General features: G+C 41.8%; 1 protein-coding gene and 1 long non-coding RNA gene across 3 annotated transcripts in view; one reads left to right on the top strand and one right to left on the bottom strand.

Moving 5' to 3' along the window:
* Positions 1-4,235: 4,235 nt before the first annotated feature.
* Positions 4,236-17,005, top strand: part of prss16 (serine protease 16) — a 91,184-nt gene continuing 78,414 nt past the window's right edge. The window contains exons 1-2 of one of the 2 annotated variants that reach the window (XM_038817462.1): positions 4,236-4,338; positions 10,612-10,793. In XM_038817462.1, coding sequence (XP_038673390.1) covers positions 4,240-4,338; positions 10,612-10,793 — 281 coding nt within the window. In that variant the 5' untranslated portion in view covers positions 4,236-4,239. Of the gene's footprint in view, positions 4,582-10,611; positions 10,794-17,005 lie in introns of both variants that reach the window. The other variant, XM_038817460.1, reaches the window with a different exon arrangement.
* Positions 11,021-17,005, bottom strand: part of LOC119976734 — a 91,660-nt gene continuing 85,675 nt past the window's right edge. The window contains exon 3 of the long non-coding RNA XR_005462983.1: positions 11,021-11,117. This is a non-coding gene — a long non-coding RNA (uncharacterized LOC119976734). The remainder of the gene's footprint in view (positions 11,118-17,005) is intronic.

Raw genomic sequence — 17,005 nt, 5'->3', positions numbered from 1 at the left:
TGCTACTGTGCCCTAGTGCCCTTCACAGCATGCCGCATCCAATTTGTAGTCCGTGAAACTTATCTAATCAGCACAATTGAACACACATTTTGCTTCCTGACCCCAAAATAGAAATGCTATCCTCGTGACATTTTCTTCTCATCCTTTGCTTTTAATAGTCAACAAACTCTCAGTGAAAATTTAGAATAAATCATATTTTAATTCATTCAAAGTTATCACTAGAAATATACACCAAACATATCAACTGTTCATTCATCGTATTAAACTGTTTGTGGGACATTATAGCAAGCAAATTGGTGCCCTAATTCCTTTCTAATTCTAGCAGAATAGGTTGAAAAGCAGATAAATTATATTAAAGCTGTTTTGAACTTTGGCTCGATCAGACTTCTACTGCTGTACACTATTCTGATCGCCACATTATTAAAAGGATATTGAGTCACTGAAGATGCAAAATTAAAAAATATAAACAAATGTAACAGAACTGAGAGATTGTACCTATCAGGAAAACTTGAACAGGATACAGTTGTTTTTTTTTCCAAAAAAGAATGTTGAGGGGTGACCAGATTGAGGTTTTGAAGTGTTTAACAGGGTAGATGAGCAGAAGATGTTTCCACTTGTGGGGAATCTAAAACTGTGTGGGTTTTGCAACATAATCAGTCTGATGTCACCTCTGGTTTTCCATAGTCATGTGGCTATGCTTTGAGGCTGTCTGTCTGGAGGCAGGCAGCTAAAGGCAGGTCAATAAAGATTCCTACCAAGACAGACACAGATGAAGTACAGCTGTCCTTAAACTTAAAGCACAATGTTAGAAGTGGAGATAAAATTTAAATTTAAAATCCTGCACATGCTGCAGAGAACACACTAAGAATCCAGGCATACACACAGGTTCAAATCTGCAAAATAAGCTGCTGAAAAAGGACAAAGGAAAAGTAAAAGCACACAGGGCTAAATAGCTGGCTTGTAATGCAGAACAAGGCAGCAGCGCAAGTTCAATTCCCGTACCAGCCTCCCTGGACAAGCGCCGGAATGTGGTATTGAGGCTTTTCACAGTAACTTCATTGAAGCATACTTGTGACAATAAGCGCTTTATTATTATTATTAAACAAAGGCTGCAAAGTAAATTGTTCACTGAGTAAAATGGTTGCAGTAAACTTTCCAAACCCATCTCCAGTAAAATTGAAAGTGATATGAAGCAGAATTGGCAGTTTGGTTTTGCACTTACAATGGCAAAACTATGAGATGGCATAGACTTAATTCGCAAGTCTAAACCGATTAGTGTATCCACACTCTTAACACGCCAGGGAGGGACTGCTACAAAATGTATAGCATCCTAAATCTGAGCAATGCATAAAGGAAAAAAGCAACAGAAATTTTGGAAGCTTTGAATGAAAGCTTTGAACCCTGAGTGAATGTTCAGTATGAACGCTACATATTCAACACAAGTTAGACAAGAAATCATTGAAAAGTATGTGACTGCAGTGGCACAGCTTCCAGAAGCATGTGAATTTGGACAACTAAACAATGATCTGATTAATGATAAATTTCTCTTCAGCGTACGAGACTCCTCAGTAAAAGCAAGTCGACCAAAAGTTGAGAAACTGATGCTAAAGAAAGCAATAGATGTGTATTGAAATGCAGAAGTTGTGAAATATCAACTAGAGCATGTACATGGCAGAGCAAACCAGGATCAACATTATGCTGAGAGAGATTCCAGGCCAAAAAAGCAGAACAACTGCAGACAAAGGGCAGTATGCAAATATTGTGGAGCACAGCATACAAAGGAAAAGAAAAATTGCATGGGGAAAGCAGTGTTTTAACTACATGAAGCAGAATCATGTCACATAACTGTTTGGCTAGTGTCATGAACCATGCTGTTGGTATCTGCGAGGGTATCCCAACTTGGAACCCTGGTTCATGGAGCTGTTTAGATTTTTTTGGAATATTGTGAGGAATCCAGTGAAGCCTCAATGAGAATAACCAGTCCAGTTATGTAACAATGATTAAAGAAAAGACAAATAAACACGAAGCAGGACTACAGTACTCCACGACAATTAAGTATCTGAATCATTAAACACAGGCACAGTTTATGTAGAATGTACCCTTGTTCCAAACTATCTCTATTATCCTTGAACTCCTTAAGAATTCTCTTTCCCCAAGCAACATCCAAAATTAAATAAATCTATAAGCCAAATTTATTTTTGTTCATGGGATGTGGGTGTCGCAGGCTGGGCCAGCATGTTTTGCCCATCCCTAATTGCCCTTGAGGGGGCAGTTAAATAACAATCACATTGCTGTGGGTCTGGAGTCACATGTAGGCCAGACTAGGTCAGGACAGTAAGTGTTCTTCCCTAAAGGACATTAGTGACCCAGATGGGTTTTTATGACAACTGATGGTCATTATTAGACTTTTAATTACAGATTTTTATTGAATTCAGATTTCACCATCTGCAGTGGCTGGATTTGAATGTGGCTCCCCAGAGCATTACTCTGAGTCTCTGGTTTACTAGTCCAGTGACAATACCATGATGCCACCACCTCCCCTGCTAGCCAAATCCAACTTATAGTTACCACACAATATAGGGCTGATAATCAAGTCTGGGAAATGTCTTTTCCTGGTCCAATTAAGATACGTAAACTGCCTTTATTAAGGATTCTGCTTGACCTTGGCTCTAAGACTTGGATGATAGCCTAGGCTCCTGGCTGTTAGATTAGGGACTGACCTCACACACTGTTACATATAATACTGGCCTGCCTGGTTGTTAGCTGTAAACTGCTTCGGAGGGTGCTGGTTACATTATATCACTTGACTAGAGACCTGCATTTTATTACTTTTAAAACCGTATCTCACTACGCCTTTTGAATGCTGGCTACTGCTGTCCCGAGAAAAATTTCTACCTGTTGCTGGACAGACCCATAATATCGGCTGCTGGGTTGATCCCATTCCATCGTGACATGTTATGTTCATGTTACTGCTGTTATTAGGCAGATCTCTACCTGTTGCTGGGCTGATCCGTGGCACTAGAAATAAGCAAAACAAGCCTATACAGATGGCCGGTGGAGAGATCAGCAGGAGGTTCTGATGAAAAAATATACACAATAGAGCAGCTTTGTTCCATCAAGTTTATAGGTGACAAATGGTTTGTGATTACAGGTATACTTTAATTTGAAACAAAAACCAAGGCCCATCAATATAACTAATTAATCCATTAAATAATTCAGGGGAAACATCTTTACACAATTGTGATTAGAATGTGGATTTGCTATTATTTAGGGTAGCTGAAGAAAATAAAGTAGATGGCCTTAAAGCAAATTTAAATAAGTAGATGAGAGTGAAAGGATCAGAAGGACGTGCAGATTGAGTAAGATCAAATATACAACAACATTAATTGCATTTCTAAAGTAATGTGTGAGCGTTTCAGGAATTTCCATGGGTTAGGGTTAGAGTTATCTAGGAAAAATACTAGATAGGTCCAAGTGATTTCAGAATGGCCTTTTGCAGCAGTCTCTTAATTCAGATCCCAGGAGACTGGCATCGACTGGCTGGCTCAAAGCATTTATTATAAACCTGTTTTAATAGGCTGGTAACAAGACTGATAAACTCTGGGGTCTGCAAGTACGACTCAAATTCAGAATAGGACTGTGACCAGGAACATAATACATCACGGTAAACTGGAGAATATGTTTTAAAAAATAAAATCCACTTGATTTCCTGTGCGATAGGCACTAAAGTAGTGACATCAGCAATAACTAGACCACGGCTGAGAAGTTAGGATTGATGTGGAGATGCCTGCGTTGGACTAGGGTGGGCACAGTAAGAAGTAATTCACCTGAGGAAGGAGCAGTGCTCCGAAAGCTAGTGATTGGAAATACACCTGGTGACTTTAACCTGGTGTGAGACTTCTTACTGAGAAGTTAGGAGTCAAAGGAATAGCTGGGGAGTGATCTTAAGATGTGCTCCGTTAGAATCCATGGATTCAGTGACTTTCACCGGTGCAACACATGGGAGGAGGGTCATGTTCCAAGTTTGAAATTTGGCAGGGGTAGCGGAGAAAGTAAGGGATATATTTAATGTGCCAGGATTCAACACACACATCACTTGTTCTTCTAACTTAATTCCGACAGCTTTGTGATGTCACCCAGTCTGTTGTGATGCCGAAGCAGTACAATTGTGATTGTTACTTTGACCGCCAATTCCGCTCGGAGTGTTACATTATTAACCACAAGCGTAAGTTGAAATGAATGCACACGATGCGCCTGCCAGATGCCACTGCTCTGGCGGCCTGTTTATCAGCTGATCCAGGCAGTTTTTTTTGCTTTTCATCAGGTTTCATCACAATGGTAAAGGTCTTCGTATAATGATTATGAGCCGGAGTTTGTAATTCGGCTGCAATGGCGATGAGAATGGTTCGCCTTGTGCTATCAGTTGTTCTTTTGGTTTCGTGTGAATGGTGTGCTTTGGGTTTTCATAATTCGAGGTACCTCAGAATTATACGGCACAAACCGCACTTTAGAGGGTCAGAGCAATGGTTCGTCCAGAGACTGGATCATTTCAACGTCGCTGATGGGAGGATGTGGAAACAGGTAACCTTTAATAATGCATGGTTGAGATTTTGCTCATTCCAGAAATTCAGAGGGTCTGAGCCAATAATAAACTGTCCATTGGTTGTTCCCTATTAAACAAAAGATTTACAAATATCTACAGCGGAAAAGGGATTTTCAGCATTATATTTTCAAAATGTAGTGCTGATTTTGAACAAGACGCCTATGGCAAGTCCTCGTGATCCCAAAAGAATTCTCCTCTGGCAAGTTCATGTAAGATACTTTTATCGAATTGAACAGGCATGTATATAATTGCGTGGCTCAATCATCGATAAATCGACTTTAATACAGCATTATTGAAATGGTAATGAAAATATACAAAAGTTTCCATTACAGAGCCAGTTGCAACTGAGATTTGTTTTTATAATTCCCACTGTGAGATATGTAAAGTAATACAGAAATAAATTACTCAGCATGGGGTAATGTTGCCTATTTCCCGTCCAATATCTGGATCGAGTAGCGGGAATCTCAGCCCGAATAAATGCTGTAGAGATGTGTCTATTGCCTTTGTGAATCTTGACATGCACGTGCACATGTTTCCCTCTGGGATTTAAAATGATAGAAAACAGCCACAATTTGCTAGTAAAATGTAACTGATTCAAATTTCACATTCTTATTCCATTATCTCCGGTGACTTTATGTCAAATTGCTTTATACAGGAATACTCCATTTGAAGTAATTGTTGTGATTCTGGAAACCATGACTTAAATAGATACTACTTATAACGAAACACGTTTCCCCGTTTAAATATATATAAAATCAGGAGATGCATGTCTAACCTAAAATTTTCGGCTCCAATGTGTCTTATAAAAATGAAATACACACTATTTCTAATATAAACAAAACACAATGCACAAACATAGTTGCCTCTCATCATGAGGGGGGGGGGGGGGGGGGGGAGATTTGCTAGTGCTCTTCGGGAGGGTTTAAACTAATTCAGCAGGGGGATGGGAACCTAAATTGTAGTCCCAGTGTACAGGATGTTGAGAGTAGTGAGGTCAGGGATAGGGTTAAAAGTTCGAAAGAGGGCACCGGCAAGCAAGATGCTGGTTTGAAGTGTGTCTACGTCAACGCCAGGAGCATCCGGAATAAGGTGGGTGAGCTTGCAGCATGGGTTGGTACCTGGGATCTCGATGTTGTGGCGATTTCGGAGACATGGGTAGAGCAGGGACAGGAATGGTTGTTGCAGGTTCCAGGATTTAGATGTTTCTGTAAGAACAGAGAAGATGGTAAAAGAGAGAGAGAGAGAGGGGGGGGGGGGGGGGGGGTTGGGAGGGGCGGTGGCATTGTTAATCAAGGAAAGTATTATGGCGGCAGAAAGGATGTTTGAGGACTCGTCTACTAAGATAGTATGGGCCGAGGTTAGGAACAGGAGAGGAGAGGTCACCCTGTTGGGTTGTCTATAGACCTCTGAATAGTTCCAGAGATGTAGAGGAAAGGATAGCAAAGATAATTCTCGACAGGAGTGAGGGTAACAGGGTAGTATTTATGGGGGACTTTAACTTTCCAAATATTGACTGGAAATACTATAGTTCGAGTACTATAGATGGGTCAGTTTTTGTGCAGTGTGTGCAGGAGGGTTTTCTGACACAGTACGTAGACAGGCCAAAAAGAGGCAATGCCACATTGGATTTGGTACTGGGTAATGAACCCAGCCAGGTAGAACATAGAACATAGAACAGTACAGCACAGAACAGGCCCTTCGGCCCTCGATGTTGTGCCGAGCAATGATCACCCTACTCAAACCCACGTATCCACCCTATACCCGTAACCCAACAACACCCCCCTTAACCTTACTTTTTAGTACACTACGGGCAATTTAGCATGGCCAATCCACCTAACCCGCACATCTTTGGACTGTGGGAGGAAACCGGAGCACCCGGAGGAAACCCACGCACACACGGGGAGGACGTGCAGACTCCGCACAGATAGTGACCCAGCCGGGAATCGAACCTGGGACCCTGGAGCTGTGAAGCATTTATGCTAACCACCATGCTACCGTGCTGCCCATTTGTTAGGTGTTAGATTTAGATGTAGGTGAGCACTTTGGTGATAGTGATCACAATTCGGTTATGTTTACTTTAGTGATGGGCAGGGATAGGTATATACCGCAAGGCAAGAATTATAGCTGGGGGAAAGGAAATTATGATGCTATTCGGAAAGATTTAGGATGTATAGGATGGGGAAGGAAACTGCAGGGGATGGGTACAATCAAAATGTGGAGCTTTTTCAAGGAACAGCTACTGCGTGTCCTTGATAAGTATGTACCTGTCAGGCAGGGAGGAAGTTGTCGAGCAAGGGAACCGTGGTTTACTAAGGAAGTTGAAGCACTTGTCAAGAGGAAGAAGAAGGCTTATGTTAGGATGAGACATGAAGGCTCAGTTAGGGCACTTGAGAGTTACAAGTTAGCCAGGAAGGACCTAAAGGGAGAGTTAAGAAGAGCGAGTAGAGGACACGAAAAGTCGTTGGCGGATAGGATCAAGGAAAACCCTAAGGCTTTCTATAGGTATATCAGGAACAAAAGAATGACTAGAGTAAGATTAGGGCCAATCAAGGATAGTAGTGGAAAGTTGTGTGTGGAATCAGAGGAGATAGGGGAAGCGTTAAATGGATATTTTTCTTCAGTGTTTGCACTGGAGAAAGACAATGTTGTCGAGGAGAATACTCAGGTACAGTCGACCAGTCTAGATGGGATTGAGGTTCACAAGGAGGAGGTGTTAGCAATTTTGGAAAGTGTAAAAATAGATAAGTCCCCTGGACCAGATGGGATTTATCCTAGGATTCTCTGGGAAGCCAGGGAGGAGATTGCAGAGCCTTTGTCCTTGATCTTTATGTCGTCCTTGTCGACAGGAATAGTGGCGGAAGACTGGAGGATAGCAAATGTTGTCCCCTTGTTCAAGAAGGGGAGTAGAGACAACCCTGGTAATTATAGACCTGTGAGCCTTACTTCGGTTGTGGGTAAAATGTTGGAAAAGGTTATAAGAGATAGGGTTTATAATCATCTTGAAAAGAACAAGTAGATTAGCGATACTCAACACAGTTTTGTGAAGGGTAGGTCATGCCTCACAAACCTTATTGAGATTCTTGAGAAGGTGTCCAAACAGGTGGATGAGGGTAAAGCGGTTGATGTGGTGTATATGGATTTCAGTAAGGCGTTTGATAAGGTTCCCCACGGTAGGTTATTGCAGAAAATACAGAAGTATGGGATTGAAGGTGATTTAGCGGTTTGGATCAGTAATTGGCTAGCTGAAAGAAGACAGAGGGTGGTGGTTGATGGCAAATGTTCATCCTGGAGTTCAGTTACTAGTGGTGTACCGCTAGGATCTGTTTTGGGGCCACTGCTGTTTGTCATTTTTATAAATGACCTGGAAGAGGGTGTAGAAGGATGGGTTAGTAAATTTGCAGATGACACGAAGGTCGGTGGAGTTGTGGATAGTGCTGAACGATGTTATAGGTTACAGAGGGACATAGATAAGCTGCAGAGCTGGGCTGAGATGTGGCAGATGGAGTTTAATGCGGAAAAGTGTGAGGTGGTTCACTTTGGAAGGAGTAACAGGAATGCAGAGTACTGGGCTAATGGCAAGATTCTTGGTAGTGTAGATGAACAGAGAGATCTCGGCATCCAGGTACATAAATCCCTGAAAGTTGCCACCCAGGTTAATAGGGCTGTTAAGAAGGCATATGGTGTGCTAGCCTTTATCAGTAGGGGGATTGAGTTTCGGAGCCACAAGGTCATGCTGCAGCTGTACAAAACTCTGGTGCGGCCGCACCTGGAGTACTGCGTGCAGTTCTGGTCACCACATTATAGGAAGGATGTGGAAGCTTTAGAAAGGGTTCAGAGGGGATTTACTGGGATGTTGCCTGGTATGGAGAGAAGGTCTTATGAGGAAAGGCTCAGGGACTTGAGGTAGTTTTCGTTACAGAGGAGAAGGCTGAGAGGTGACTTAATAGAGACATATAAGATAGTCAGAGGGTTAGATAGGGTGGACAGTGAGTCTTTTTCCTCGGATGGTGATGACCAACACGAGGGGACATAGCTTTAAATTGAGGGGTGGTAGATATAGGACAGATGTCAGAGGCAGTTTCTTTACTCAGAGAGTAGTAGGGGTGTGGAACGCCCTGCCTGCAACAGTAGTAGACTCGCCAAATTTAAGGGCATTTAAGTGGTCACTGGATAGACATATGGATGAAAATGGAATAGTGTAGGTCAGATAGGCTTCAGATGGTTTCACGGGTCGGCGCAACATCGAGGGCCGAAGGGCCCGTAATGCGCTGTAATGTTCTATGTTCTATGAATGAGTTTGGGATATTATTGAATTGTCGGTAAAGAATGTTCAAATGGACTGGTGCACCTTGTGCTTTTCCTGTACTTGGTACAACTCCCTGTAGCAACTCCTGACTCTTCTAATCTCTCTGCTAGCCTTTAAACTTCATTCCAAAGAAGAATTCTTATCTTCCAAACATTTCAGTGCTCAATCGATGAGCTCGCAAGCCTCTAACTTGCATTTGCCATGTTATTTGCTTGCTTTGCGCTGCTCCCTCCGCCTCTACTTCCCCGTATAGAGCTGACTCTTGTTGATTGGTGCCTCACTGCGGGACTCCAACACCATCCACTTCAGAAAATCCTATCTTGTTGACAACAGCCCCTATGTCTTGGCCATTTGATTCATCGAAGCCGCAAACGTCTTGAATATCTGCAGAGAAGATCTTGTGCCATACACTGCTCATGGGTGACCATATTACCTTCTGCTATGTATTTGCAATGCTGTTACTTTCCTGAACAATGTTGTAGCCGCGCCAGAACCTGGGTGTATGGTCAGCTTTCTTTTCGCGGTCGGTCTCCGCAATGAGGTGTGCGAAGTCCCACATGGATATGAACATGGCAATATCCATGGGTTGGATCAAGGATGCGTTGCTTTTAGGAGGATGTCTACATGCACGTATTTAGAAGAATTCATTCAGATTTGAACAATGCCCAGACAAATCTTCATAGTGTTTAGAGGATTAGCACCTTGGATGTCAGCTCATATCTATTTTATCCTTGTTCTCTTGATGGTGCACAGTTATCAATGGGAGGCCGAGTGAACTTGTGAGAGTTATGACCTCACCAGCACAGCCATGTTCTACCACTTTGAATTACTGTTCCAAAATAATGGTTTGCCTCTTCCTTTTGGACTTTACTCACGCATTACCGGATGAAGTAATGATGCACAATAAAGTAACACCGGGTAATGTAGCAACTAACCCACCGTGGGCAGTTTTTACATATGAGGAATTCTGAGAGTTACACACCTTCTCGTGAACTCCGTGGACATGTGCAGAATGTTGCTGTATTGAACAGTGGATCAAAGGTCAACTCAAAAACATTTGTGCCATATCCAAGATGCTGCTTAATTCCGTCACAGTAAGAATAGGTATCGATAACTTTAACCAACTATTTTCTAATGGGATAAGTGATACACACAACAAATAAATCGGTGCTAACTAGTTAACTATTTAATAACGAAATTATGCTATTCCAGACTTCTGAAAGCAAGGGTTTGGTGTACCATCATCAAAACAAACCCATGATGGTAGTAGTTAATCAAAATTTCAGTGCTATCCGTCTCTAAGACATGTTTTTAAAGGACACAGGAGCCCCTTTCAAACCATCCTGACAAGGTGTCAGGTAATCGATCGACTGTAAGCAATGACATGAACATTTGTATGACTAATGTACCTAATATCCTTGAGAGTGTCGTCCCTTGGTCAAACCATTTCGGTTATGACCTTGGTCTTTTTTGTTGGAGTAATTCTACATAAAATAAGGGGAGGCTGACTGTCATAATTATTCATTCTTGCTATTATTGGTGACGATGTAAAATGTTGGTCTCCTTCCTTGGTCTTTCGTTCAGGAATACATTTTTGAATTTAATATTATTGAAGTAGTGATGAGTGGTGTGTACAATTAGAGTTAAATTCAAATACATTTTGCAAACCAGTGCTGCTCCATCTTTACCTTTATTTTTCCAGAGATTTTATATCAACGATACATTTTTCCAGACTGGGGGTCCTATCTTTCTGATGATTGGTGGAGAGGGAACGGCAAACCCTGCCTGGATGGACTATGGTACCTGGCTAACATTTGCAGAAAAGTTGGGAGCCCTCTGTATACTTATAGAACATCGATTTTATGGAAAAAGTCAGCCAACAACGTAGGTTACAAAATTGTGCTTGTTTTATTGTTAACTTTTTTTTGCATGACGTGAGAGAAAGATTCCCCTTTTACCTTGCATTTTTATCTTTTCCATTTGCCTGGTCTGATATCTGAAGCTGAGTGGATGGGAAGGGTGGGGTGGCGGGGCTCACCATTCAATCTATGTCCAGATGATCACAAGTATTCCTGGAAGTTATCACATTCCTGGAGGGCCAGCAGACATCACGTGGTCATGTTTATCTCTTCTCACATTCACTCCCTCCATTTTTCTTCAGCTGTTGAATGCCACGGTTGCTGCCCTGCAACTGTCCGCCTAATTTAGCTGGGGAAAATAATTAAGTGGAAAATCAAATATAATTAATTCTCATTCTGTAATACCTTTAGTGTATTACTACCCAACACAACTACACTGCCATGTTTCATATTTTACTTTTAAAATGCTAATACTTTCTCTGCCTCTTCGTTAATCATGTATGCGCTTCTCCTGAGTTACTCAAGGTCGGTAATTATTTCACTTTTTCCATTAGATTGTGTAGAGAAACCTGACAGAATGCAAATAACACAGAAATTGTTACATGAGCGACTTACATATCCGAACTTCGCTCAACACCGTGGTTCACTGAAATGCATGCCTTTCCCAACATGTATTCTCAGTCTTCCAACTGCTGTTTATTTTGAAAGGCAATAATTTCAGTTTGGATTATTTTAATTGGATGACAAAATCCCAGTGGATGACAAAATTCCAGAGGCCCAACCCTCCCCCTGACTCAATCCAGCACCCCCCCCCCACATCTTACCCCACCTCCAATTCCTCCCAAATGCCATCCACCAATTCCCTCCCCATCACAAATCCTATCCATTTACCTTAGGCCTGGATGGACTATGGCACCTGGCTAACATCTGCAGAAAAGTTGGGAGCCCTCTGTATACTTATAGAACATCGATTTTATGAAAAAAGTCAGCCAACAATGTAGGTTACAAAATTGTGCTTGTTTTATTGTAAATTTTTTTTTGTATGACGTTAGAGAAAGATTCCCCTTTTACCTTGCATTTTTATCTTTTCCATTTGCCTGGTCTGTTAATTCTGTTAATTCTCCCTGACATGTTAATTTCAGTGGGACCTTTAAATTTGCCTGGTTCAGGGCAGCTGGTGCCATAGAAAGGGGGCATGTCCTCCTTTATTCTCACTCTCCTAAAATTCGACACTGGGATTTGAAGACACCTGCATTGCCTGGATATTTTGCAAGGGGCATCAAAATCAGTAAAAAGAAATGTTATTGTCCTATGAAGGGAAAGTAGGTGGTGAAGAGCAATGTGGGCCCACTAAAAGCTGAAAACGAAGATATGGTGGACATCTTGAACAATTATTTTGCCTCAGTATTTACAGTTGAAAACATAGAACATAGAACACTACAGCGCATTATGGGCCTTTCGGCCCTCGATGTTGCGCCGACCTGTTAATCCACCTGAAAAGGTGGATAACTTGCTGGAAGTCCCAATAAAATGAATAGTTGATAGAGGACAGGGACTTAATACAATAAACGTAAGTACAGCATCTGCAACTAGCAAATTAATGGAACTAAAGAGTGATAAATCCCCAGGAACTGACAGTTTCCATCTGAGGGTGTTAAAGGAAGTCGGGGAGCACATTGTGGCAGATGAAATTAAATGCAAGCAAGTGTGAGGTTATCTATTTTGGATAAAGAAAGGATGAAGCAGAATCTTGCTAAATGGAAAGAGGTTAGGTACAGTGGACGTCCAAAGAGACTTGGGGGTTCAGGTGCATAGATCCTTAAAATGCCAGGAACAAGTGCAGAAAATAATCAAAAAGGCTAATGGAATGTTAGCCTTTATATCTAGAGGATTGGAATATAAAGACACAGACATTTAGCTGCAGCTACACAAAACTTGGTTAGACCCTACTTGGAGTACTGTGAGCAATTCTGGGCACCACACCTTAGAAAGGTTCTTTTGGCCTTGGAGGGAGTGCAACATAGGTTTACAAACATGATACCTGTACTTAAGTTACGAGGAGAGATTACACAAATTAGGTCTGTTTTCACTAGAATTTAGATGGTGAAGGGGTGATCTGATTGAAGTATTCAAGATACTGATAGGGAAAGACAGGATTGATAAAGATAAAGAATTTCCACTGGTTGGAGGTTCTAAAACTAGGGAGCATAGTCTAAAAATTAGGGCGAGACCATTCAGGAGAGATGTTAGGAAGCATTTCTGCTCTCAAAGAGTGGTAGTTGTTTGGAAATCTCTCCCACAAATAGCAGCTGAAGTTAGAACAGTTGTTAATTTTAAATCTGAAAGATAGATTTTTGTTAAAACAAAGATAGTAAGGGATATGGACCAAAGGCAAGTATATGGAGTTAGGCCGCAGATCAGCCATGATCTCATTAAATGTCGAGAGAGGCTCAAGGGGCTGAATGGTCTACTCCTGTTCCTATGTTCCTGATGCCCAGCTTGCACCGGAAGGATGGGCGAGATTGGCATAGATGATATTTTGCATAAGTAATTGGGCACAAAGTGGCAATCTGACACTGATTGCAACTCTGAGGAAGTTGCAGCCCATTATTTTAATGTTTAAATTTAATCTCCACTTATTTTCTTCTGAGGGAGAGGGATACCACAATTTTTCTGGGCCAGAGAGGCTGTTCAACTATAATTACCACTTAACATCTGGTTAAAAACTCACTCCTGATTGCACCAAACCTAACTTTTTCAGCCATATTTAGTACGGGACTGGTCAGCAAATACAGCAAGTGCATGCCTTTGCAATGATTTCAATGGCACGCCTATCAGCAAGTCAATCAGCACCTTCTGAAGGAGCAGGGCATCTTTGATAGCATGCTCTGGATTTCCATGTTTAATTGCATGCGGGTACTCTAGATATTGCTGCCAGATATCCTCCATTATAACAGTGACCATTGATAGCCTCCATGTTATTCTCATTTCAAATTTCAGTCCATCGTTCCTTAAATATTTCTTACATTTTTACCTCCATTACTGTTTAATCTAGAAGTCAATTTCCAAGATTGGCCACTCTTTGAAGTATAATTGCCTGATACCATTTCTAAGCTGGCCATCTGCTAGTATGAAATGGCATTTTCCTGAAGCTATTCATGTCATTAAGTTTAAAATGGTCATTTTGATTTTAGGCAAGAACTATTTAGATTTTTGTCATGATAGTGGTATTCATATGAGACAGGGTATATGGGGCTGGATTCTCCGCCCCGCCATGCCAAATTTCTGTTTCACCCCGCCGGCGGGATGCTCCGTTACGCCGGCTGGTCAATGGGGTTTCCCATTCTGTGGCAGCCACGCGCCATCGGGAACCCCCCCGGGCTGCCGGAAAAAAGGAAGCATCCCGGTGGCGGAGAATCCAGCCCATGGAACCGAGATAGCATGGGAAAAAATCCTTTTCACACAGCAAGCGATTCGGATCTCAAATGCCTGCCTGAGAGTGTGTTGGAGGCAAGGTGAACAGGTTTTAAAAGGAAACTGGATCTTCATTTGAAAAGGAAAAATGCGCAGGGCTACAGAGAAAAGGCAATTACTCCTTCAGAGGGGAAGTACATAAGTGACAGGCAAAAAGCCCTCTTTCTGTGCTGTAACCATTCCATTGTATGTTTCTATGCAAGATACTATGTGAGTTGCACATGTCTTATACAACTTGGGTATTTCTGTTCTCTCTGTGTTTTCTGCAGTCCTTGTGGTGACAATGTTTTCCTGGCACAATGCTACCACAATAATAAGGTTAGGATCAAACTATAGTGTGATACCTTCTGAGGCAAATGTTCAGAATGGAGTTCAGTTACGAGTGGCCTACCACAAGGATCTGTTCTGGGGCCGTTGCTGTTTGTCATTTTTATAAATGACCTAGAGGAGGGCACAGAAGGTTGGGTGAGTAGATTTGCAGACGACACTAAAGTCAGTGGAGTTGTAGACAGTGTGGAAGGATGTTGCAGGTTACAGAGGGACATAGATAAGCTGCAGAGCTGGGCTGAGAGGTGGCAAATGGAGTTTAATGTAGAGAAGTGTGAGGTGATTCACTTTGGAAAGAATAACAGGAATGCGGAATATTTGGCTAATGGTAAAATTCTTGGTAGTGTGGATGAGCAGGGGGATCTCGGTGTCCATGTACATAGATCCCTGAAAGTTGCCACCCAGGTTGATAGGGTTGTGAAGAAGGCCTATGGTGTGTTGGCCTTTATTGGTAGAGGGATTGAGTTCCGGAGCCATGAGGTCATGTTGCAGCTGTACAAAACTCTGGTACGGCCGCATTTGGAGTATTGCGTACAGTTCTGGTCGCCTCATTATAGGAAGGACGTGGAAGCTTTGGAACGGGTGCAGAGGAGATTTACCAGGATGTTGCCTGGTATGGAGGGAAAATCTTATGAGGAAAAGCTGATGGAATTGAGGTTGTTTTCGTTAGAGAGAAGAAAGTTAAGAGGTGACTTAATAGAGGCATACAAAATGATCAGAGGGTTAGATAGGGTGGACAGTGAGAGCCTTCTCCCGAGGATGGAGGTGGCTAACACGAGGGGACATAGCCTTAAATTGAGGGGTAATAGATATAGGACAGAGGTCAGAGGTAGGTTTTTTACGCAAAGAGTGGTGAGGCCGTGGAATGCCCTACCTGTAACAGTAGTGAACTCGCCAACATTGAGGGCATTTAAAAGTTTATTGGATAAGCATATGGATGATAATGGCATAGTGTAGGTTAGATGGCCTTTAGTTTTTGACTTCCCATGTCGGTGCAACATCGTGGGCCAAGGGCCTGTAATGCGCTGTATCTTTCTATGTTCTATGTTCTATTGTATATCAGAAACTAATTAATATTAAAAAAATAAGCCATTCATTCTTCAAATATTGACACATTTGCCAACTGGATATCTCTGTGAGATGGGAAGGTATTTTGAATGGCTAGGGTTAAAATAGTAATTAAAATTATTCTTGTTCCTTTATTATATTTTTTGAAATGTGGGTATTGGTGTCATAGCCAGCATTTAGTGTTCATTCCAAATTGCCCTTGTGAAAACACTTCTTAAAACCCACCACTGCTACAGAAATATAAGTTGTTGTTGAAATCCATACGATTATGTACTGACAGTCAGGGAGTTTGAGCCAGTGAAGAATGATCGGTAATATATTTCCAAGTCTAAATGGTGTGTGACTTGTAGGGGGATTTGCAGATTGTGGTCTCCCCATATACCTTGCAGTCCTCGTTCTTCTAACGATCAATGGTTTTAGGTTCAGAAGATACCGCTGAAGGAGCTTTGCTGAGTTGCTATAGCTGACCTTGTAGCTGGTACACATTATAGTTAAGGGTACTGGTGATGGTGGGAGTGAACATTTAAGGCGGTGTTTGGAGCACCAGTCAAACTTGTGTCCAGTAAATGATGGAGAGGCTTTAGGGAAACAGGAAATGCAGAATACCCAGCATTTGACCTGCTTTCATAGCCAAGGCACTTAACTGGCTATTCCAGTTGAGGTTCTTCTCTATCGTGCCCCCTTCCTCTCCACCCTGCACCTACACCACCCTCAAGACGTTGTTGGTAGAGAACGGAGTGATGGCACTGCCATTCAATGTCAAGTTGATATGTTTAGGGTACATCTTAAAAACAGAAAATGCTGGAAATACTCAGTAGGTCAGACAGCATCTAAAGGAGGCACAGCAAAGTTAACATTTTAGTTTGATGACTAATCAGCAGAACTGGAAAGATTTAGAGATGTAACATGTTTATAGCAGGATAAGAGGCAGGGAGAGGCGAGGGAATGAAGTGCAAAAGGGAAGATCTGCGACAGATTGGAGGCCGATGATATTAAAGAACACAAGAGATAATGGTGCAAGGCAAAAAGTGAGTTGTAATGGGACAAGTAGAAAAGCAATGATTGGGTCTAGATGAGGTGTTAAGATGTTCTATCATCTAATTATTACCGATCATAATATAATTGAGTTCAACATAATGTTTGAAAGGAAGAATCGGGAAACAATGACCAAGATTCTAGATGTAGGTAAGATTGATGCCAATGCAATAACAGTGCCTTGTAAATTGACAGAAGAGAGAAGGGAGGTGCTCATGACAAAATGTAATTCAGTGCCAAACTTGTTTTTACCTCTAAGGGGCAAGAGTTCTACTTGTCTAAAAAGGTATACATGCATGTCTGAAGAGATAAGAGATTAAAAAATTAACTAAA

This window comes from Scyliorhinus canicula, chromosome 13 (genome assembly GCF_902713615.1).
Source record: "Scyliorhinus canicula chromosome 13, sScyCan1.1, whole genome shotgun sequence".
NCBI lineage: Eukaryota > Metazoa > Chordata > Chondrichthyes > Carcharhiniformes > Scyliorhinidae > Scyliorhinus > Scyliorhinus canicula.
This window is presented reverse-complemented; position numbering and strand designations above follow the sequence as displayed.